Below are 25,268 nucleotides of genomic sequence, written 5' to 3'. Positions count from 1 at the left end.
GGAGGAAGCAGCAGGGCCTACTGGAACTGCGTCACAATCGCTCGCCATTCATTCCTATTTCTAGCACGCTCTCTTGCTTCTCTCACATCTATCATCCTATCACCCAGAGCTTTCTTTACACCATCCATCCACCCAAACCTTGGCCTTCCTCTTGTACTTCTCCCATCAACTCTTGCATTCATCACCTTCTTTAGCAGACAACCATTTTCCATTCTCTCAACATGGCCAAACCACTTCAACACATTCATATCCACTCTAGCTGCTAACTCATTTCTTACACCCGTTCTCTCCCTCACCACTTCGTTCCTAACCCTATCTACTCGAGATACACCAGCCATACTCCTTAGACACTTCATCTCAAACACATTCAATTTCTATCTCTCCATCACTTTCATTCCCCACAACTCCGATCCATACATCACAGTTGGTACAATCACTTTCTCATATAGAACTCCCTGCCCAACCCTCTATTTTTTACTACTCCCTTAACTGCCCCCAACACTTTGCAACATTCATTCACTCTGACGTACATCTGCTTCCACTCCACCATTTGCTGCAACAACAGACCCCAAGTACTTAAACTGATCCACCTCCTCAAGTAACTCTCCATTCAACATGACATTCAACCTTGCACCACCTTCCCTTCTCGTACATCTCATAACCTTACTCTTACCTACATTAACTCTCAACTTCCTTCTCTCACACACCTTTCCAAATTCTGTCACTAGTCGGTCAAGCTTCTCTTCTGTGTCTGCTACCAGTACAGTATCATCTGCAAACAACAACTGATTTACCTCTCATTCATGGTCATTCTCGCCTACCAGTTTTAATCCTTGTCCAAGCACTCGAGCATTCACCTCTCTCACCACTCCATCAACATACAAGTTAAACAACCACGGCAACATCACACATCCCTGTCTCAGCCCCACTCTCACCGGAAACCAATCACTCACTTCATTTCCTATTCTAACACATGCTTTACTACCTTTGTAGAAACTTTTCACTGCTTGCAACAACCTTCCCCCAACTCCATATAACCTCATCACATTCCACATTGCTTCCCTATCAACTCTATCATATGCTTTCTCGAGATCCATAAACGCAACATACACCTCCTTACCTTTTGCTAAATATTTCTCGCATATCTGCCTAACTGTAAAAATCTGATTCATACAACCCCTACCTCTTCCAAAACCACCCTGTACTTCCAAGATTGCATTCTCTGTTTTATCCTTAATCCTATTAATCAATACTCAACCATACACTTTTCCAACTACACTCAGCAAACTAATACCTCTGAAATTACAACACTCATGCACATCTCCCTTACCCTTATATAGTGGTACAATACATGCACAGACCCAATCTACTGGTACCATTGACAACACAAAACACATATTAAACAATCTCACCAACCATTCAAGTACAGTCACACCCCCTTCCTTCAACATCTCAGCTTTCACACCATCCATACCAGATGCTTTTACTACTCTCGTTTCATCTAGTGCTCTCCTCACTTCATCTATTGTAATCTCTGTCTCATTCTCATCTCCCATCACTGGCACCTCAACACCTGGAACAGCAATTATATCTGCCTCCCTATTATCCTCAACATTCAGCAAACTTTCAAGATATTCCGCCCACCTTTTCCTTGCCTCCTCTCCTTTTAACAACCTTCCATATCCATCTTTCACTGTCTCTTCAATTCTTGCGCCAGCCTTCCTTACTCTCTTCACTTCTTTCCAAAACTTCTTCTTATTCTTTTCATATGACTGACCCAATCCCTGACCCCACCTCAGGTCAGCTGCCCTCTTTGCCTCACGTACCTTGCGCTTTACTTCCACATTTTTCTCTCTATACTTTTCATACTTCTCTATACTATTACTCTGCAGCCATTCTTCAAAAGCCCTCTTTTTCTCTTCCACTTTTACCTTCACTCCTTCATTCCACCATTCACTGCCCTTCCTCATGCTGTCTCCAACAACCATCTTGCCACATACATCACTTGCAATCCCAACAAAATTTTCTTTCACTAACTTCCACTCCTCCTCTAAATTACCAGTTTCTCTTACTCTCACCTCGTCATATGCCATTTTCAACCTTTCCTGATATTTACTTTTTACCCCCGGTTTTATTAGCTCTTCAACCCTCACTACCTCCCTTTTACATCCACCTACTCTATTCCCCCACTCTTTTGCTACAACTAATTTTCCTTCCACCAAAAAATGATTAGACATACCATTAGCCATACCCCTAAACACGTCTTTCAATCTTCCAAACATTCTTTTAGTTATCAACACATAATCCATTAATGCCCTTTCTACTACTCTTCCATTTGCCACTCTTACCCATGTATACTTATTTTTATCTTTCTTTTTAAAGAAGCTAGCACTTATTACCATCTCTTGTCCAAAAGGTAATAACTCAACTATAATAAAGCCCCGAACGCTATTCTTCGTTCGCCTAGAATATGGACTCGTAAGTGATAAAAAGTACCAAGATTAATGAAATATGGTTCAAACTATAAAAATATATGGCACACTGCCAGGAGTATATAAAAGATAATGAACCTAAGTGACAAAAGTACCAAACGGGCAAAACAAGATAACAGAGACGTAATAACGTAAACAATAACAATGGCTGCCAACGCCGTGGAAGGCAAAAAGCCGGTCGCACTAAAAACACTAAAAATGGTGTGAGTGTACAGATATGATTGAATGATTTTCGTTATATAGCGCTGAATGGCCTTTGATCCCCCAGTGCTTGGCTTAATGCCTAAATCCTATATTCAATCAACTAAAAACACTAAAAAGAATTAAGTTAACACTAGCCCGGTACTAAAAAATCTGTCAAAAACAACGGATTTTGAGCGAAGCGAAAAATCTATTTTTGGGTGAGATAGCCATGGCGTCCTGATGGAAGGTTCCTTTTTGGTAGCTTCCTTGGGTATATAACTACTAAGATATTCCCAGAGAATTTAACCACAGGTTATCACAGAATTCTAGCTTCTGGAGCGAGTATCCTAAAGGTTTCCCTTTAAGACATCGTATATCAACAGGGGACGCATGTATTAACGCGCCACATAGCTATCTGCACCCCATACAGAGTTAACACTTCGATATGGAGGGACGGAGAATAGCTGGGGAGCTGTTCCACAGCTAATCTCGTCCGTGGCTACTTTTGGTACTCGAGACGTAAACTAACGGGCGCCATTGCTAAATGACGTCACGTCCGTCCTCATCCTTCATTTAGTAGCTTGCCTTACTAGTCGGACTTTTCCCTGTGTGATCTTTATCGACTTGCATCTTAGCCATGTCTCTACCCTCGGCCTCGCCTTCTTCTGGAAAGTTGAGTACAAGGTTCCAGTATTGTTTAAATAAGCTCTGACCGTAAAGTAACTTTTACTTTTCGAGATATTTGATGTTTTGTGGCAGAGCTGTGCCTCGACCGGACCGGCCTTTTATGGCGTCACTGTTGTTTTGCATGCCTTATTTAGATAGCCTCAACAGCATTTTCCGGCCTCATTAACTAATCGATACTATTAGTTATTTAGTCTTCATAGCTAGGAACTTTTATATCGTGTTTTGACGCTTTATTATCGGTCATCAACTGACCCCATACCAGTTGGCTAGTATAGCCCCTAGGCCAGAGCGCCTATATCAGTGTTCATGCATGATATTTATCAGTGATCCTAGGTTTATTTATGAAGATAGTGGCATTATTTTACAATACTATTGACTGTGATGCAAGTGTTTTCGCCTTCAGGGACCATATAAGGGACAGGTTAGATAGTGTGTCTTTCTAACCTAACCTACAAGTAGGACCCCTATATGCTTCCTTCATCCCCTGCCTTAGGGCATCCCCTCTGTGTAGCCTTGCTCCCCCTACCACGTAAGGGGATCAAGCTCATATCAGAGTATTATATCGCTTCTCTGTCCTCCCTAAGGGAATGATCCCCCCTTAGGGTTGCGTCCGAGAATGAGGAACAGCTAGTCCTTCCTCTATTGCTGGGGCTAGGTCTCCGACCTTCCCTGCAATAGCGATACGTCTTCCATCCTTCCTAGTTCAGGGTGTAACATCCCTGCTCTAGGTTAGGTTTTGGAGAGGTTAGTTCTGTACCTTGCTGAAACGATACCCATGCACCGTTTTCAGACAGGCTGCCTTACCTTAGGCTAGGGAGTGTCCTCCCTTCCTTGGTGGCCGCTCTGGTACAGAACCTCCTCCACAGAAGACCCTTCTCTTCTCCCCTCCCCACCTATCTCTTGTATGGCCTAGCCTATACTTAGGTTAGTCTATACCCATCTGTCCCCTGTCCTACAACTCCTCCTTAGGGTGGAGTGATAGGGCTACCTTGAGCTCCTGTGTGCAGTCCGCTCTGGTACGTATACCCTTCATAGTGTCCTATGGGGTTAACCACTGGATGCATTCTGTCTACAGGGGTTCTCCCCCCTCTTGGGTGTTCCCTGCCCTCCCTTGGGCTCCCTTAGCTCCCGGTCCTCTGCGGCCCCTGGTGCAGGAGCAAGAAGAGCTTCGGCCATGATGAAAAACTTCACGAAACAGTGAAAAACCAAGCAGCATAAAAATGAAGAATACGGCGCTTACGAAGTCCAACAGAAGGGTGAAGTACAGATGTCGCTAGTGTCGGGCGTCGGTAGAGTGGCTCAGGTAAGGTAGCTAGGGCCTCTGTTACGGCCCTTCCCTTTGATGAAGGAATTATCTAAATGGAAGTCAGCCTGTGAATAGGGGCCGCAATAGTGTAATTGTGATCAAACATGACAAAGGTTCGTGTGCAAAAGGCCTCAGCCGGAGTCTGAGTGCCGGATTTCACCGTTGCACTCCAAATATCTGACTAGTTCTCACCTAATGAGTATCCATTATAGCGGAGTATAACTCAAGGCGGAGCTAAGGATGTCGGCATAAAACGACCCCAATTAATGACTCATACACTAACGTACCTATTAATAGTGCTAGCTATATTAACAGTAACCACATCAATAAAACGTGTATAACATTAAACGTACTATCATCAACTCGGATAATAAGAGGAGGCCTGAATAACTCGTGATCGTATCAAAACGGAAAACGGGAAATTCACCTCTCTTACTCGAGCTAATAAAGAAAACGAGAGAAGGGATAACTCCTATCTGTAGAACAGGAAACGAGCACTCTATGCTCTCGCTCTCAAGGTTACATAATTAAAAACTAACATCACACAATATAAGAAAAATAATAAAATTGATTGCTTTTTTCTTAGTAATTGTAATAACCAAGAACGAAGAATAACGACAACGTAACAAATAAACAAGGATATAGTCTAAATCGAGCCTTCCTGAGGCGAGTACAAAACTAACAGACTAAATCGCTATTCTTTAAATCGCTATTCTTCGTAGGTCCAAATTGGACTTGCAAGCAAATAAATACCATAGTAAAAACTAATAATAATCAATGATAATACCAATGGTCATAAAACGTAAGTGATATAACCTAGATGACAGAGTACCAGATGGGCAATAATAACTTGAAAATATACCGAAGCGAACATAACCCAAAATGGCTGCCGATACCTCGACAGGACAATCGCTTCCAAAACTAAAAACCACCATACTGGAAACAGAACAAAAACCCGGTACTGCAATAAGCTGGCAAAACAAACTATGGTACTTAACATTGGTAAGGGTGAAGTAGCAACGTCAGTCATGTTGAAATAATGAGAAACTTCGAAAAACACTGTGCAAAAACAATCTCAACTTGCGAGCAAGTCCAAAATCAGAAGGATGACCTGGTGAGCGCAAGTGGTAGGTGTCGGTAGGGTAACCCAACTGTATTCTCTAGGGCCTGTCACGGCCCTCCCCTTTGATGAAGGGATTATCTAAATGGAAGACAGCCTGTGAATAGTGGTTTACACACGCCCTTGTTAGATATACGACACCAACAAGGTGCTCGCGCGAGGGTTGTAACCTCTGCATTCCATGCTTTTATCTTTCTCTAGTATATTTGGAAGATTTATATTAGAAAAGAAGGACTTTCACCGGGCATCACAGGTCTCTCCCCAGAAATAGATTTTTCCTTCGTCAAAATCCCTTTTTATTATCATAACCAGCAACTAAATATGATGGTATGAATCATGCAGAATTGTTTTAATGTCCCTGAAATTTAGTCCATTGGAATTAATTTTGAGGGGAATGATGATGAAGTAAGAAATCAGGTTTTATCTTTAAAAAGAAAAATTCTTAAACATAAGTGCATGGATAAGATAAGCCTTTTAAATCTTATTTACCTTTTTTAAGTGTAAATTCATATTTCACGTTTTATATTTTAAAGAAGAGTTTCATTTACAGATTCTGTTTTCCCTTCCACATTTCACGTACTATAGATCTGTTATTTCTTTTCATGCCAAAATAATTTCTTAGTTACATTTATATTGTTAATTAGGATATAAAACATTTTGTCACTGGAGATATTGAACATTTAGCATGAAAGTAACAAAATGTGCACTTTTTTCTGCTGTGGAAGATTTAATTCATTTAAGTATACCAAGTAATCTCAGGGTATTGACTTCTTTCAAATTATATGTTTTTGCAATGGGCTTATTATTTTTATTGCAAGTCTGAGCATTCCCTTTTTATTTGTAATGAAGTATCAATCTTGGAAGTTTAAGTAAATTTTGTAACTGAATTTCAGGGTTGTTCCATGGCGTGATTTCGTTTTCTGGATCGCCACTTGCACCATGGGCGTACATGAAGCACGAGCATCGTTTTAACCTTATGGTTGCTAATGTTGTGAAGTGCCCATCATACGATCCAGACCTCATGGTGAAATGCTTTCAAGAAACTGATGTCTTTGAGCTGTTGAATGTTGTTCAAATGTTAATGGAGGTTAGTAGCTGATTTTTTTATATAATTAAAAAACTAATGATTATAATTATGGATTCGCAAGACTTGAGAATTTTAGATGCGTTATTGTATTTTTGTTGAGTTATTTTACCATTCACATATCAGACTAGGGATTTACACATCAAAATACAGTAGCCCAAAAAGACACCGAAGCCATCACCATTTTAAATAGGTATGAAAGGAAATTGATAAGTTTTGGTCTTATCAATTACATTTTTAAGAATGCACACAGCAGCAGGTGGTGCTGCTGCAGCCAGAGTGTTTTGGATTAATTAACAAGCAGTTATTCGTAAGTGAAGCCTTTCCAACTTAGCAGACAGATTTTTAGAAGGAATTTATCCTCAAGGATAAATGCAGAAAGAAAAGATACCTCTTGAGATTACAAAAATTGGGAGGGATTTAATATTGCACCGTAATTTAGCTAGTTTTACGATATGCATAGGACAGGGGAGGTTTCTAGCAAATTGTGTGTGCAGATAATTTCAGTACCGTTTCTAAGAAATTAGATAGGGCATTTGATACCTCGATTTGGAATAAACTTAATCTTACAGTAAATGTTGAAATTTTATGCATCAGAATGTTAAATAAAGCTGAATTTATGGTTAAAAGTTAAAAATTTAGGTCTGTATTTTGATCTAAAAAAAAAAAAGGATTTCTGCTTTGACAGACCAAGTTATTAGAAGTAAGAATTTGTTTAACCTTCAAGATATATCATCCATTGGTCTTAGATAATTACAAAAATATAATGACATCAAAATTATGAACGTGGATAAGAGAGAGCGAGTACTAGTGATGAAGTCATAGGATTAGGATACCATTTCAAAGTTTGCTGACTTTTAAGAGTAGCAGATCCTTACTAAAACTCCATTGTAGGCTACAAAATATTCTGACTGTACAAATAAAAGTTAACAATGAAGTACGTAATATTGTTTATAAGTAGACAAAATCCAGCACAATATATCAGTTATTCCAACAATAATACAAACCAATGCTATTTATAAGGGATATTACTTTCAGCGAAGCTGAAAGACGAACCATAAGACTAGCGAGGGTTAACTACCCACCTGCTAGTTAGCGGGATGAGTTTGGGAGATTGGCGTGGGGTAGTTTGCTACCCTGCTCACTCACACATCTTGGCTGAGTAACCAATGTTAATTTTTGGCTCAGTGAGAGTAGACATTCATGTCTCTCCGTCTTAATTTTTCTGGCCATTGGACTTATTTTTTATTTGTATACCTCTGCAGGCAAAGGTTGTACAGATTGATATAGGAAGAAATTACATCTTTTGTTCTCTTTACTTGCCTCCAAATGACAATATCTCATATGATAATTTAGTAGAGGTGATTCAACAACTCCTTCAACCTTTTCTCTTACTGGGGGATTTGAATGGTAGACATCCTTTATGGGGCGATGGTTTAGCAAACACAAGGTGCAATAATATTTCATCAATTGTGGAAAATGAAGATGTGGGCTTCCTTAACACAGGAGAACCCACACACTTTCACGTTCAGACAGGTACCCTTTCATGCACTGACCTTTCAGTTGCAAGCTCTAACTGCCTTCTTAGTTTTGAATGGAGAACATTAGGTGATTGACATACTATTGATCATGCTCCAATTATTATAAATACAAACAATAATGCACCTTTACAGAGATCGCCATGATGGAACCTTGACAAGGCATACTGGAATAAATTTTGTGAGCCAAGTGAAATTGAAGGGTATGCAGCACAATTTGAAAGTGTAAATGATGCCATAGACTTACTGAATGGAACTCTTCATACAGCAGGAGTCCATAAAATTCCAAAAACCACAGGGTTATTCAAATGGCAACCAGTTCCCTGGTGGGTCTTCAGAACTAACTGCCGTGTGAATAAGAAAATCTTTGACTCGATTGCATAGGCACCATACAAGGAGAACTTGATAATATATAAGAAATGTAGAGCACAGTTCCATCGTGCAATGAAAGAAGCTAGGTGCCAGTCTTGTCATCATTTGTTTCCTCTATCAATAGTAAAACACCACCATCTGTATGGAGGAAAGTGAAAAAGATAGCAGGCAAATTTACCCCCAACCCACCACCTGTGTTGAGGGTAAATGGTCACTATATGACTGGAGCAACTGAAGTTAGCAATGCTGCAATGCTTGGCTGAACATTACTCCACTGTATCGTGCAAGTGTGTTACATTCCTGGTTATCACTATAGAAGCATTGAAGAACGAATATTGTTACATTTCACAACAGAAAAGGAGGAATCTTACAATGCTCTTTTTAATAAAAAGGAATTTGATTCCACAATTGCTACGTGCGATGATACAGCCCCTGGACCCAATGACATTCCATATGCAATGCTTAAACATGTACCTGTAAATACTGAGTTATTTATTCTAAGCATTATTTACAGAGTATGGCATAATCATAGTTATCCAAATGTTTGTTATCTAGCCATTATTTTAGCGTTTTTTAAAATCCCGTAAGGATAAGTTTTTAGCAGCAAACTATTGACCAATTGCATTGACATCTTGCTTATGTAAGATCATGGAGAAGATGGTCAATGTAAGACTGGTGTAGTACATGGAGAAGAAAGGTATTTTATCACCTATCTATTGTGGTTTTAGAAAAATGCACTCGACAACTGATGTGTTGTTACGACTGGAATCCTCTATTTGTGAAGCCTTTGCTTCCAAACAGCACCATGTAACAGTCTTTTTTACCTTGAAAAGGCATATGATACTGCATGGAGATATGGTATACTTAAAACCATTCATAATTTTGAATTGAGAGGAGAGCTACCTTTGTTCATTCAAGCATTTGTATCACATAGATATTTTCAAGTTAGAGTAGGTAAAACTCTGTTGGAGAAGAAATGTTAAGAAGTAGTTCCCAGGGTAGTTTGCTGAGTGTAACCTTACTTGCATTAGCCATTAATGGGATATCCTCGGTCATTCCCCAAGATATTCTCTCAACTACTGTATATATGTAGATGATCTCTAAATCATTTGCTGGAGCTAGAATGGCAATGGTTGAGGGAAAATTATAACTCTCAATTGAAAAAATTATCCAGTGAGCTGATATGAATGGATTTAAGTTTTCGACAAGCAAACCTGTTGTTGTCCATACTGTCTTATTCAGGTTGTACATCCAGACCTGGATATATACATCAAAGGTCAATGGATCCCATGTATAAGTGAAGCTACATTTTTAGGGTTAGTATTTGAATGTAGGCTTACATAGGTTCTTCACTTGAAAGTGTGGTGGGATGTTGCAACAACCCCCACACCCTGAATCACTCTACCAGACAATTGTCTCTGCAACACAAACTTTCCCCTTACTTTATCAACTGGACTCTTGGACAGAAGGAAAATTGAAACAAAACATAACCTTAAAGCTATATTTCCTTACAAACTAAAATAATTAATACCAAAAGCATCCACAATCAAAATACTTAAAACTAATCAAACTTAATATTAAATATGCAAAAAATGTAATACCATTCAAATAAAACCAACAAAAAAAAAAAAACACCTGACAAAACTTAAACTTGAACCACACACCAACACCAAATACGTATTTTTAAATATTTAACTTAGCCGGTGAATATATAATAGCTGACGTCTCCGGCGGCTCGACAGAAAAACACAAAAACTCGCGAGCGATCGCTATGAAGGTTGCGGGTGTGCCCACCAGCGCCAACTATCGGCCAGATACCGCATATACATGTAAACAGCTCCAGTTCTTCTCTGTCGGTCTGATCGACAAGTTGATTCCATTACTCGCTGTTAACCTGGAGTTTTTCAACAGTCTTGGTGAAGTACTTCTTTTTGGTTTGAGCTTTCGCAGTGCAGGTGTTTTATCTTCAACTTAAACTCTTGAACTCTTTTTTGGACAGATTTAATTGTTGATGACTTTGGATTGTTTTTGGACTTTCTTTGACTTTTCAAAATGGCTGACCCTTCTCCAATTCCTAAATTTCGTAAATGTAATGCTAGGGATTGTAATAAACGTCTTCCAAAGGCCTCTCTCGACCCACATACTGTGTGTTCTAATTGTCGGGGTAAAACCTGTCAATTAGGAGATCGGTGTGATGAGTGCGTGGTCCTTTCGGAATTCGATTGGCTTGAGTTTGACAAGTATTCTCGTAAGCTAGAGAGAGATAGGGTGAGGAGAAGTTCCTCTAGATCGTTAGAAATTTCCTCCTCCCATGCCCCTGAACCTAATCCTTCCCCAGTAGTAGTTGTGCCTGAACCCTCTACTAGCACTCATGAACCATCAATGCGGGATATGTTACGTGCCATTCAAGCTTTGGGCGAGAGAGTTGAGTCGTTAGCTACGGACCGTAATCAACTCATGGCGGATGTAAAAGAGTTAAAGTGTCAGAGTGCCACATTAGAAAATCGTGGGGAGAAAGTGATTAGTGCGCAAAGTGTTATCAGTGTTGCGACCGAGGGTTCGTCTGTTCGTGCCTGTCGTTCGCCTAGTCCGAGACCTCTTGCAAGCTCCCATGCCCCAGGGAGAAGTAATGTCGTAGGACTTATGGGTTCGAGAGGCTTTAACCAACGAACAGACGTTCCCTCTATGGTTTCAGGCGTGTCTCGTCAAGACCTCCCCTACCATAAGATGAGCGAAACAGTTTTCTCCTCGTCATCCGAAGGCTTATCGCGTAAGAAACCGTGGAGCAAGGTTTCGAGACCCTTAAAGCGAAAGTCAGTCCCTTCAGGACAGGTCTAGCATCCTGGTTGTAGCCATTGGGACAGCTCTGACTCTGTGCAGTCATCGGAAGACTGCTCGCCGCCTAAACAGAAGCGTAACACAGGCTCCGAGAGTCTTAGTGTAGGCAATGTTTTGCAGTCACAGACGTTACCCTCGTCTCTTACCGCACCCATTCCCGTTTATCCTAAATGGGTTGTACTGCAAGACATGCAGAATAAGCTTGCCTCTCTTATGGAGGACTATTCTGCTGAGCAGGTTCACGATGATCCTCGCCGCTTAGCTGATCGAGATCCTGGCCGTCAGCCGCCCAAACGAGCCTTTGCTCGTCCTGTTGACGTTGACGTTACAAAGTCACGTCAGTCACGTTTTGTAGAGCCTCACTCGTTGCAGTCCCGTGTTGACTTTCAGCCGCTTGTGGACGTTCAGCCGCTGCCGCATGCTCGTGTTGACGTTCAGGACGTTCGCCAACCAGCGAAGTTGACTTGTTTTGACGTTGAGCGTCAAGCACCGCAGTCAAGAGTTGTTTTGACTGCTCAGTCTAGGCAGTCAAGGCAGTCTCGAGTTGACGTCGAGCGTCCTCCCGCTCCTGTTGTTGTTGCTAGTCAGTCTGTTAAGCAGTTACATGACGTAGCGTCCTGGACGGCTACTGATGCTCCCGTGCGTGTGGACCCTGCTTGTCAAGCATTGCCACCAAGGCAGGTCTCTCCCTTGCTTGAGACTCATCAGTTGTCGGACGAAGCTCCTTCAGATGAGGACGTTGCTGATCCTCATCCTGATGATAATCCTTCAGATGTAGATGAACCTAAGACTGTTCCTCCTTCGATGGATTTTAAGAAGATCATGTTGATTTTCAAGGAGCTTTTTCCAGATCACTTTGTTGCTGTTGCTCCTCGTTCGCCTCCGTCTGAGTTTGCTCTAGGCTTAGCTGCTACCAAGCCAGCCTTTACTAAGCTAGTGCTTTCTCGCTCTTCTAAGAGGGCTTTACGTCTTCTAGGCGACTGGTTGGATACCAGGAGGAGTTTGGGGAAGACGGCCTTTGCCTTCCCACCTTCTAAGCTTGCTTCTAGATCGAGCGTCTGGTATGACACGGGAGAAGTTCTCGGCTTGGGAGTCCCTGCCTCTGCCCAGGGTGACTTCTCAAGCCTCGTAGACTCTCCCCGTCGCCTGGCCATGAGACGCTCGAAGATTTGTTGGTCCTCCTCGGACCTTGACCATCTACTTAAAGGCGTATACAGGGCCTTTGAAGTGTTTAACTTTCTTGACTGGTCATTAGGAGCATTAAGTAGGAAGATCTCGTCTGCCGACCAAGATGTTTCCTTACTTATCATGTCCTGTATGGACAAAGCCATCCGCGATGGCTCCAATGAGCTCGCCTCCACCTTTACGTCGGGAGTCTTAAAGAAGAGAGAAACCCTTTGCTCTTTCCTTTCGGCAGGAGTTACTCCCTGTCAGAGATCGGAACTGCTATTTGCTCCCTTATCAGCGGCTTTGTTTCCACAACAGCTGGTTAAGGATATAGCGGCTTCGCTTGTGCAGGACACACATGACCTGATGGCGTCCTCTGCTCGCAAAGGGGCTCCTTCTTCATCCTTTGCTGTGAGACCCAGGATCGAGACTCCTGCGTCTAGATTTATCCCGCCCTTTCGTGGCAGAGCTCCCAGCAGTGGTGGCTCTCGTGCCGAGGGAAAGAGAGGTAAGAAGAGAGGAGCCAAGTCCTCCCGTGGCAGAGTCTGACTGCCCACAGCCTCAGACAGCGGTAGGTGCCAGATTGAAGAGCTTCTGGCAGGCCTGGGAGAAGAGGGGTGCAGACCAAGAGTCTGTTCTGTTGCTCAAAGAGGGGTACAAAATACCGTTTGTACGCAAACCTCCTCTAGTAACAACTCCCATAGACCTCTCTCCCAGGTACCGAGAGGAGTCAAAGAGACAAGCCCTAAATCAAGAAGTGTGTCTGTTGCTAGAGAAGGGAGCGGTGGTGAAAGTCTCGGACCTTCAGTCACCGGGGTTTTACAACCGTCTCATCCTAGTCCCAAAGCATACAGGAGGTTGGAGGCCAGTGCTAGACGTCAGTGCGCTCAACGTTTTTGTTACAAAAACAAAATTCACGATGGAGACCACGAAGTCCGTCTTAGCAGCGGTCAGAGAGGGAGACTGGATGGTCTCTCTCGACCTACGAGATGCGTACTTCCACATTCCTATACACCCGGATTCCCAACCGTTTCTGAGGTTTGTTTACAGGAATGTGGTGTACCAGTTTCGAGCCCTGTGCTTTGGCCTCAGTCCTGCTCCTCTCGTGTTTACGAGGCTCATGAGGAATGTGGCAAAATTCCTCCATCTATCGGGAATCCGAGCCTCCCTGTACTTGGACGACTGGCTTCTCAGAGCATCGTCCAGTCATCGCTGTCTGCAGGATCTACATTGGACGTTGGGTCTGGCCAAGGAGTTGGGACTTTTGGTCAACTTAGAAAAGTCCCAACTGATCCCATCCCAGACTATTCTATATTTGGGGATGGAGATTCGCAGTCCAGTTTTTCGGGCTTTTCCGTCTGCCACCCGAATAGAACAAGCCCTGCTCAAAGTCCAACTAATGCTGAAAAGAGAACGTTGTTCAGTCAGGAGTTGGATGAGTCTCGTAGGGACTCTCTCATCCCTGGAGCAGTTTGTCTCGCTAGGGAGACTACACCTTTGGCCTCTCCAGTTCCATCTAGCCTCTCACTGGAACAAGGGCAAGACTTTAGAGACGGTATCAATCCCAGTCTCCGAACCAGTAAAGGCATGCCTGAACTGGTGGGACAGCAATATCAGTCTGAGAGAGGGACTATCCCTAGCAGTCAAGAACCCAAACCATGTGTTGTTCTCAGACGCGTCGGATTTGGGTTGGGGTGCGACCCTGGACGGTCGGAAATGCTCAGGTTTGTGGACCTCAAGTCAGAAGAGCATGCACATCAACGGCAAGGAGCTATTAGCAGTCCACTTGGCCTTGATGAAATTCGAAAGCATTTTTCGAAACAAAGTGGTAGAGGTCAACTCAGACAACACCACAGCTTTGGCGTACATCTCCAAGCAAGGAGGCACACACTCCCACACGTTGTACGTGATCGCAAGGGACCTTCTCATATGTTGACGAGATTCATCCAGGGGGACTTGAACGTCTTGGCAGACTGTCTCAGTCGGAGGGGTCAGGTGATACCCACGGAATGGACCCTCCACAAGGACGTGTGCAAGAGTCTTTGGGCGACTTGGGGTCAACCCACCATAGACCTCTTTGCCACCTCGTTGACCAAAAGGTTACCGATCTATTGCTCACCAGTCCCAGATCCAGAGGCGATCCACATAGACGCGTTTCTACTGGATTGGTCTCATCTGGACTTATATGCATTCCCACCATTCAAGATAGTCAACAAGGTACTGCAGAAGTTCGCCTCTCACGAAGGGACAAGGTTGACGTTGGTTGCTCCCCTCTGGCCCGCGAGAGAGTGGTTAACCGAGGTACTTCAATGGCTGGTAGACATTCCAAGAAGTCTTCCTCTAAGGGTAGATCTCTTACGTCAGCCCCACGTAAAGAATGTTCATCAAAGCCTCCCCGCGCTTCGTCTGACTGCCTTCAGACTATCGAAAGACTCTCAAGAGCTCGAGGCTTTTCGAAGGAGGCAGCCAGTGCGATTGCAAGAGCTAGGAGAGCTTCTACCATCAGAGTATACCAGTCGAAGTGGGAAGTCTTTCGAGACTGGTGCAAGTCAGCATCTGTGTCCTCGTCCAGTACCTCTGTAGCCCAAATCGCAGATTTTCTTTTACATCTGAGAAATGTTCGCTCCCTCTCAGCTCCCACTATTAAGGGCTACAGGAGCGTGTTGGCTTCGGTCTTTCGACATAGAGGCTTAGATCTTTCCAACAATAAAGATCTCCAAGATCTCCTTAAGTCTTTCGAGACCTCTAAGGAACGTCGTATGGCAACTCCTGGATGGAACTTAGACGTGGTCCTAAGGTTCCTCATGTCAGACAGGTTTGAGCCATTACACTCAGCCTCCCTGAAGGATCTCACCCTCAAGACGCTTTTCCTAGTGTGCTTGGCTTCGGCTAAAAGGGTCAGTGAAATTCATGCCCTCAGTAAGAACATCGGCTTTTCTACAGAGAAAGCCACATGTTCACTTCAACTTGGTTTCCTGGCCAAAAATGAACTGCCTTCTCGTCCTTGGCCTAAGTCTTTTGATATACCTTGCCTGCCAGAGATCGTAGGCAACGAACTTGAAAGAGTGCTGTGTCCAGTTAGAGCTCTTAAGTTCTACTTAGCTCGTACTAAGTCCTTACGAGGTGGATCTGAGGCCTTATGGTGCTCAGTTAAGAAACCATCATTACCTATGTCAAAGAATGCTTTGTCATATTTTATCAGATTTTTAATCCGAGAGGCTCATTCTCACTTGAATGAAAAAGACCGATGCTTGCTTAAAGTTAAGACGCATGAAGTAAGAGCTATAGCAACTTCCGTGGCCTTTAAGCAAAACAGATCTCTGCAAAGTATTATGGACGCGACCTTTTGGAGAAGCAAATCGGTATTCGCGTCATTTTACTTAAAAGATGTCCAGACTCTTTATGAGGACTGCTACACACTGGGTCCATTCGTTGCAGTGAGTGCAGTAGTGGGTGAGGGTTCTACCACTACATTCCCTTAATTCCAATATCCTTTTAATCTGTCTCTTGAAATGTTTTTAATCTTGTTTTTGGGTTGTACGGAATGCTAAGAAGCCTTTCGCATCCTGGTTGATTTGGCGGGTGGTCAAATGTCATTTCTTGAGAGCGCCCAGATTAGGGGTTTGATGAGGTCCTGTTGTATGGGTTGCAGCCCTTAATACTTCAGCTCCTGGGAGTCTTTCAGCATCCTAAGAGGATGGCTGGGCTTCGTGAGGAAGACAGACTAACAAGGCAGAGTAATCGTCTAAGTCAACTTCCTTACCAGGTACCTATATATATTTGGGTTTTGTTATGATATAACTGTCAAAAACTCTAAGCATATACGCTGTAAACTTTATTAATTCTGGTCTCTACCCACCACCATGGGTGTGAATCAGCTATTATATATTCACCGGCTAAGTTAAATATTTGAAAATGATATTTTGATTATAAAATAAATTTTTGAATATACTTACCCGTTGAATATATAAATTAAAGGCCCCCCCTTCCTCCCCGATAGAGACCCAGCGGGATGAGAAGAACTGGAGCTGTTTACATGTATATGCGGTATCTGGCCGATAGTTGGCGCTGGTGGGCACACCCGCAACCTTCATAGCGATCGCTCGCGAGTTTTTGTGATTTTCTGTCGAGCCGCCGGAGACGTCAGCTATTATATATTCACCGGGTAAGTATATTCAAAAATTTATTTTATAATCAAAATATCATTTTTATATATATATTTTATGGACACCAACACAGTCGTCCACACACTGCCAACTGTCTTTTGCAGCCCACTACCACAGCTTTGTGGTCAACAATCCACTGGGTGGCAATTTGCCACAACTGTCTCGGTGATTAGGTGGTACTTATAATCATCATCATTATCATCATCATCATCAATTGAAAGTAAACGGGCCAGGTCATCAACAATCGTCAATCCAAAGAGCAGTCTTAAAACAACATCAATCACAGCCCAGGTCATCAACGGTTCAGCAATCCAAAAAGCAGTACAAAATCAATTCCAGGCCAGGTCAGCAACTATATAAAAGCATTCGAAAAATAACTCTCCAAAGGAGGAATCATGGCCTGCCAAAATAAAAAAAGAAAAACACTTAGGAACACTCCTAGCTAACTAAACTATCGCACTATAATCAAAGATAAATAAATTGTTCCTATCATTCACAATCACGACAAGCAAAGATAAACAAAACTGTACTTACTCAGAATATAAATAAACACTTCCACGCTGGTCGAAAAATGACTTAGAATATAATCCAGCATTCACAACAGCCTCTAGCCGCAGTCAAAATCAAAATAAGCATTCACCCAGGACATTCACCACTGTCACTGTCGTAACCTAATTAAAAACATAAACAAACAATCTCATTTATACCAACAGTCTTTCTCACAACAAACAATCGATACACACACACACACACTCTCTCTCTCTCTCTCTCTCTCTCTCTCTCTCTCTCTCTCTCTCTCTCTCTCTCTCTCTCTCTCTCTCTCTCTCTCTCTCAGGATTTGGCAAAAACAACAAAAATAAAAACAGAACAAAATTTAATCCTCCACAAAAGCACTAAAAGTAAAATGTCTTCAGCTCTGAATCTTTTAAAAGTTTTGTCCCATATATCATGGGGGCCAGACCGCAAAACTTTAAAATTATCATCATCTCATTTAGAGGAGGAGTGGAAGTTAGTCAAAGAAAATTTTGTTGGGATTGCAAGTGATTGTGTGGCAAGAAGTTTGTTGGAGGCAGCATGAGGAAGGGCAGTGAATGGTGGAATGAAGGAGTGAAGGTAAAAGTGGAAGAGAAAAAGAGAGCTTTTGCAGAATGGCTGCAGAGTAATAGTGTAGAGAAGTATGGAAGAAATAGAGAGAAAAATGTGGAAGTAAAGCGCAAGGTAAGTGAGGCAAAGAGGGCAGCTGACCTGAGGTGGGGTCAGGGATTGGGTCATTCATATGAAGAGAATAAAAAGAAGTTTTGGAAAGAAGTGAAGTGAGTAATGAAGGCTGGTTCAAGAATTGAAGAGATGGTGAAAGATGGAAATGGAAGGTTGTTAAAAGAAGAGGAGGCAAGGAAAAGGTGGGCGGAATATTTTGAAAGTTTACTGAATGTTGAGGATAATAGGGAGGCAGATATAATTGCTGTTGCAGGTGTTGAGGTGCCGGTGATGGGAGATGAGAATGAGAGAGAGATTACAAGAGAGGAAGTGAGGAGAGCACTAGATGAAACTAGAGTAGGAAAACCATCTGGTATGGATGGTGTGAGAGCTGAGATGTTGAAGGAGGGGGGTGTGACTGTACTTGAATGGTTGGTGAGATTGTTTAATATGTGTTTTGTGTTGTCAATGGTACCAATAGATTTTGTTTGTGCGTATATTGTACCACTATATATAAGGGTAAGGGAGATGTGCATGAGTGTTGTAATTGAAGGGGTATTAGTTTGTTGAGTGTAGTTGGAAAATTGTATGGTAGAGTACTGATTAATAGGATTAAGGATAAAACAGAGAATGCAATCTTAGAAGTACAGGGTGGTTTTAGAAGAGGTAGGGGTTGTATGAATCAGATTTTTACAGTTAGCCAGATATGTGAGAAATATTTAGCAAAAGATAAGGAGGTGTATGTTGCGTTTATGGATGTGGAGAAAGCGTATGATAGAGTTGATAGGGAAGCAATGTGGAATGTGATGAGGTTATATGGAGTTGGTGGAAGGTTATTGCAAGCAGTGAAAAGTTTCTACAAAGGTAGTAAAGCATGTGTTAGGATAGGAAATAAAGTGAGTGATTGGTTTCTGGTGAGAGAGGGGCTGAGACAGGGATGTGTGATGTCGCCGTGGTTGTTTAACTTGTATGTTGACGGAGTGGTGAGAGAGGTGAATGCTCGATTGCTTGGATGAGGATTGAAACTGGTAGACAAGAATGACCATGAATGGGAGGTAAATCAGTTGTTGTTTGCGGATGATACTGTACTGGTTGCAGACGCGGAAGAGAAGCTTGGCCGATTAGTGACAGAATTTGGAAGGGTGTGTGAGAGAAGTAAGTTGAGAGTTAATGTGGGTAAGAGTAAGGTTATGAGATGTACGAGAAGGGAAGGTGGTGTGAGGTTGAATGTCATGTTGAATGGAGAGTTACTTGAGGAGGTGGATCAGTTTAAGTACTTGGGGTCTGTTGTTGCAGCAAATGGTGGAGTGGAAGCAGATGTACGTCAGAGAGTGAATGAAGGATGCAAAGTGTTAGGGGCAGTTAAGGGAGTAGTAAAAAATAGAGGGTTGGGCATGAATGTAAAGAGAGTTCTATATGAGAAAGTGATTGTCCAACTGTGATGTATGGATCGGAGTTGTGGGGAATGAAAGTGATGGAGAGACAGAAATTGAATGTGTTTGAGATGAAGTGTCTAAGGAGTATGGCTGGTGTATCTCAAGTAGATAGGGTTAGGAACGAAGTAGTGAGGGTGAGAACGGGTTTAAGAAATGAGTTAGCAGCTAGAGTGGCTATGAATGTGTTGAGGTGGTTTGGCCATGTTGAGAGATTGGAAAATGGCTGTCTGCTAAAGTAGGTGATGCATGCAAGAGTTGATGGGAGAAGTACAAGAGGAAGGCCAAGGTTTGGGTGGATGGATGGAGTGAAGAAAGCTCTGGGTGATGGGATGATAGATGCGAGAGAGGCAAGAGAGCGTGCTAGATATAGGAATGAATGGCGAGCGATTGTGACGCAGTTCCGGTAGGCCCTGCTGCTTCCTCCGGTGCCTTAGATGACCGCGGAGGTAGCAGCAGTAGGGTATTCAACGTTATGAAGCTTCATCTGAGATGGATAATGGGGGAGGGTGGGCTGTGGCACCCTAGCAGTACCAGCCGAACTCGGTTGAGTCCTTTGTCAGGCTGGGAGGAATGTAGAGAGGAGAGGTCCCCTGTTTTGTTTCATTTGTTTGATGTCGGCTACCACCCAAAATTGGTATATGTATGTATGTATCATCATCTCCTACGCCTATTGACGCAAAGTCCCTCGGTTAAATTTTGCCAGTCATCTCTGTCTTGAGCTTGTAATTCAGTACTTCTCCATTAATTATATCTCACTTCACACTTCATAGTCCTTAGCCATGAAGGCCCTGGTCTTCCAACCCTTCTAGTGCCTTTTGGAGTCCAGCTAAAAGTTTGGTGAACTAATCTCTCTTGTGGAGTGCAAAGAGCATGCCCAAACCATCTCCATCTACCCCTCACCATGAGCTCAGTTTCATTTCTAATCCAGTCCTGCCATTTAACTCTTAATATCCTTCTGAGGGTTTTGTTCTCAAATTTAGTTATTCTATTGGATTTGTTGCATTATCATACATGACTCATGTCCATTTAGTAACACCAATTTCACTAAACTGGTGTATAGTCTGATTTTATATATAATTTCAGGCAATTTGATTTCCAAATTTTACTGAACCTAGCCATTGTCTGATTTGCTTTTTTTCAACCTTTCACTAAACTCTAATTCTAAAGGCCTTAATGTTTTCAGAAATTAGTTATGGGTGTGAAATATACTCCTCAGCCACTGTAAGCAGTTTAAATGTTCTAGATTCTATACACCATGCTGGTATCAGATTGTCCACAGGAGCCTTTAGAACTTCACCTGTCCTAAGCCTCCTTGTTGCTGCTGTAGAATTACCTTTAGAATTTTACCAGAAGTCTTCTACTGTTCGATATTGGTTTAGGGTGTAAAGACTTCCTAATTCTTTAGCCTGTCAGACTGCAAACCTTGTAAGGCATTGTAGGTATTTTGAGTTGCACCCAAAATCTCCTCAACCTTATGGTTTCCAGGTAAAAACATTAGTAGACAGTCAAGATATAGGTAAAAACAAGGTACTCCCATGTGGATATCATCAACCTCTCCATGGAAATTACCGTAGATATCTTTTTGCAAATATTTTATTGGTATATAAAAGAATATGACTGACTTAGAAGACAGGTCCCTCTTTATGGAACATGTTGCTGAACATAGGGAATCGACTTTTATGTATACTGATGGCTCCAAATCTGATGTTGGTGTTTGATTTGGAGTATATAGTAGTGCTTTTAATTGTAGAGGTGCACTTCCTCTAGTATCATCTATATTTACTGCCGAACTATGTGGCGTACTAACTGCTATTGAGAAAATAGCGTTAAAATATGAAGGAAATTTTACCAGTTTTAGTGATGCAAGAAGTGTCCTTCAAGCTTAAGAAGCTTTTAGTTCCATTAGCCCTTTAGTTTTAAAGATTTTAGAATGGCTTTTTATTATTGGACTGAGGGGTGTAACAGTACGATTTTGTTGGTTTTCGGCACACGTAGGTATGTCTTTAGAGTGGCTTTTTATTATTGGACTGAAGGGTGTAACAGTACGATTTTGTTGGTTTTCGGCACACGTAGGTATGTCTGGAAATGAGAAGGCAGATTCACCGGCAAAGAATGCTGCTGCTGAGTTCCTACCAAGAAGTTATGCCATTCTGTGTAATGATTTTTTACCCAGCATTAAGAATTTGATTTATGATAATTGCCAACAACTTTGGGATAATTCAGTTGAAAATAAGATGAGAAAAATAACGAATGTTATATCCCCTTGGAGATATAACATGATGCCCCGAAAGTGGGAGACTACTCTTTTTGTCTCTGCATTGGTCACACTCGGTTGACACACAAGTTTCTGCTAAATGAAAAATAACAACCATATTGCAACGACTGTTTGGTACCCTTAACAGTGAGGCATTTGTTAACGAAATGCCCTAATTATAGCACCTTAAGAAATAGATGTCTGTTTGATGCTCGGAGTGAGGATAGCAGGTTTATCCTTGCCAAAATTCTTGGACATGATGTGACGTACTATGCTAGTATTTTTAGATTTATTTCAGACGTAGGTCTTCTGAAAGCTATTTAAATTTTATATTGACATCGCCTTCATGGTTTTAATTGAATATTCTTTTATTCTTTATATCTGATAAATGATATCAGCGTCAATGACCTACGATGTCAGGATGCCAGAAAACTTAGAATCAATCACTCAATCACCAGTGAGACATTTCTTGCCCAGCAAACTAGTCACGCCAAGCTTACCTGTCTACAACTCCCCAACGGAGATCCTACGAGAATTGGATTCATCCATTCCCTGCCCTTGATCTTCAGGAGTACCCTGCCCTTGATCTTCAGGAGTAGGCCATTAAACTCTGTCTTGCCCAGCAGTCTTGTCACGCCCAGCTGACTCATCTGCAACTGCCGATTAGATCCCGAGAGAACTCCCTCATTAACAATAACAGCCACATGTGAACACCTTTCACAAGTTGTATCTTCACCACGACTTCACGTCTGGAGACTACCTAGATCCTTCTCTCTCGGAAAGTCCTTTCTGCAACTAGTTGTAAAGAGGATGTCTGGATATCTGTGTAGCTCTTCGACTTTGGCCTTCCAGGCCAAGGGGACTGTAGGGGATAGCATGGAGGGGGTATCTCTCCCCTTGATGTCACTATTCCAGCAATAGAGGAGTGCCTCATTTACCTTCGGGAAAAAAGCTTCTCTCTGTCTCGGCTTTGAAAAACCACCGCTAGTCCTTGAGCCGTGCATTCAGACCGAAAGAAATTTAACTTTTCCTCTACGTCGGCATCACCCATCTTCATATGGAGTTTCAAGCCTACAGGCCCTCAGTATGAAGGGAGACCTCCTCCACGGGCCATGGTTCACGTCCTTTGGTCTTTAAAGGCTGCAACTTACAACCCAGGACACCAAGCAGCAAATCATCACCTGATCTTGATGATAGGTCTCTTGCTTGGGTTGGCTTCGGCCATGAGAGTCGGCAAACCCCATGGACCACCCTCAATGTCGTTTATTCACAATGATGTGTCAGGTAATACTTTACTTCGATGCTGGCAGCTTGGATCACAGAATGTGAGCCCTTCGGACTGGGAGTCTTTCACAGAATGACTAATTATCCAGATCAATGGTTACTATGTTAAAGAAACGGTTGTCTCTACCCTACACTCGAGCACACTATTCTATCTTATTTCTCTTCCTCTTGTTGCGTTAAAGTTTATATAGTTTATATAGGAGATATTTATTATAATATTGTTACTCTTCTTAAAATATTTTATTTTTCCTTCTTTCCTTTCCTCACTGTTATTTTCCCTGTTGGAGCCTCGGGGCTTATAGCATCCTGCTTTTCCAACTGGGGTTGTAGCTTAGCAAGTAATAATAATAATAATAAGGAAACTACAAGAGCTCACCCCCGAGTGATCGCACTCTTCGTCAGCTTGGGGAAGGTCAAGAGAAGGATCACCAAGAGCACGTTCTCTGCCCGGATTTGCAAGGTCATAGACCAAGAGTTGAATCCTGATCCTTCTCATAAGGAGACGGAAAGCTCATAATGTTAGGGGCTGGAGTATGCCCTACTGTCTTTACGAAGACTACTCTGTGACGCAGGCATGTAGAAGCGTCAAATTATCTTCACCGCCCTCTTATTGCATGACGTGACCCACAGAAACATGGAGACTTCACAATAATGGTTTACTCATCTGAGGCTCCTTGATGGACAAGTAGCAGATGAGAGAGGGTAGAGTTTAACCCTGTTTAAGTTGGGGTTGAATGATGAATGACTGGCTCTTTCTTTCATCTTCCACCCTGTGGGGTAACAACACCTATGGTAATTTACAAAGCTGACTTCTCTGTTTGCAGGTAGAACTATTTCCCTTGTGTAATCTGGTATAGAGAGATATACTTGTTACTTGAAGGTAGAACCATTTCCCTTGTGTAATCTGGTATAGAGAGATATACTTGTTACCTCCCCATACCCCCCTGGCGAGGTGGGATCGGGTAACATCCATAGTTGATTCCAAGAGTCAACTTTTTCTGAGAATTTATACCTAGACTGGTCACATTGCCAGTATCACAAGCACACAGGTTGCGTAGGCCGCTGGCCATGCATATCACGGTTTTAGCGAGGTATGTGGTTTTTACTAGTTATGTGTGGAACATGTACAGTACGGGGAAACACTGGGTCAATGCTGAAAAAGCCAATTGGCACAGACTTTCACCCTCTTAAAGGGTAAGTCATCCCCTATAAATAGCGTTGGTTTGTATCAGTGACGAAACGAAAGACAAATTCATAAGTACAGTAATTAGTATTTTTCCTGACAATACAAACCTGTGGCTATTTATACGGATTGGCCCACCAGCACCTACTCCCCTAGAAGTCCTACCTCCCAGCAAAAAGTGGTTACTCAACCCATTTGTGTGAGTGAGTGTGGTAGCAAACTACCCCCCACCCCGTGCTAACTAGCGGTTGGTGGTTAACTCTCGCTAAAGTCTTATGGCTCGTCTTTCAGCTTCGCCGTATGTAATATCCCTTATAAATAGCTACAGGTTTGTATCTTTAGGAAAAATGCATATTACTTCCAAATATGTAATTTTTTTGATAAATCTTTCTTTATTTGTTAGGTTAGAGTAAGTTGGAATGTATATACAGGTAATCAATTTTTTGACTCTGAAATTTGAAACATTTTCAACTTCTAATTTTTTTCATTTTTTCATTTTATATAACATATAATTTTAAAATAATTAATCATAATTTTTTTTGCTGAACCTCATATTCAAAAGAAATTATAAACTTATGTTAATCAGCAATCACATAATAAAGACATAGTTTTGTCAAAACAGTGCTGTAGTGATTATTGATGAAATAAATGAAGAAAAAGAATAGTCATAGTTTCTTCAACCAAAGGCTTGCATTTGAGAATCTAAATCTGGGAAAATACGAGGATAACTATAGGAGACACATCGATGCCACTAAGGCAATTGCGTTCAATGCAAATTCTATTAAATGCTGGTGCACTTTTGACATCAACAAAACCTCTAAATAGGCATGCTGAAGGTAATAATTTTTTTCCCAATTTACAGTTTGGCTTTCACAAAGGCCTTGGAGCATATGATGCCTTTCTTACAATTTCTGGAGGTCTACAGAAATCCCTTGTTTGTGGTCAGGAAGTTTGTACAATC

General features: G+C 42.1%; 1 protein-coding gene across 5 annotated transcripts in view; it reads left to right on the top strand.

The window, feature by feature from the left end:
* LOC137655690 (carboxylic ester hydrolase-like) overlaps positions 1–25,268 on the top strand; it is a 156,579-nt gene that overhangs the window by 82,629 nt on the left and 48,682 nt on the right. For all 5 annotated transcript variants that reach the window (XM_068389656.1, XM_068389654.1, XM_068389655.1 and 2 more), the window contains exon 6: positions 6,682–6,875. In XM_068389656.1, the coding sequence (XP_068245757.1) occupies positions 6,682–6,875 (194 nt within the window). The remainder of the gene's footprint in view (positions 1–6,681; positions 6,876–25,268) is intronic.

This window comes from Palaemon carinicauda, chromosome 16 (genome assembly GCF_036898095.1).
Source record: "Palaemon carinicauda isolate YSFRI2023 chromosome 16, ASM3689809v2, whole genome shotgun sequence".
Lineage (NCBI taxonomy): Eukaryota > Metazoa > Arthropoda > Malacostraca > Decapoda > Palaemonidae > Palaemon > Palaemon carinicauda.
Note: the sequence above shows the minus strand (reverse complement) of the source record. Positions and strands in the feature narration are given on the sequence as shown.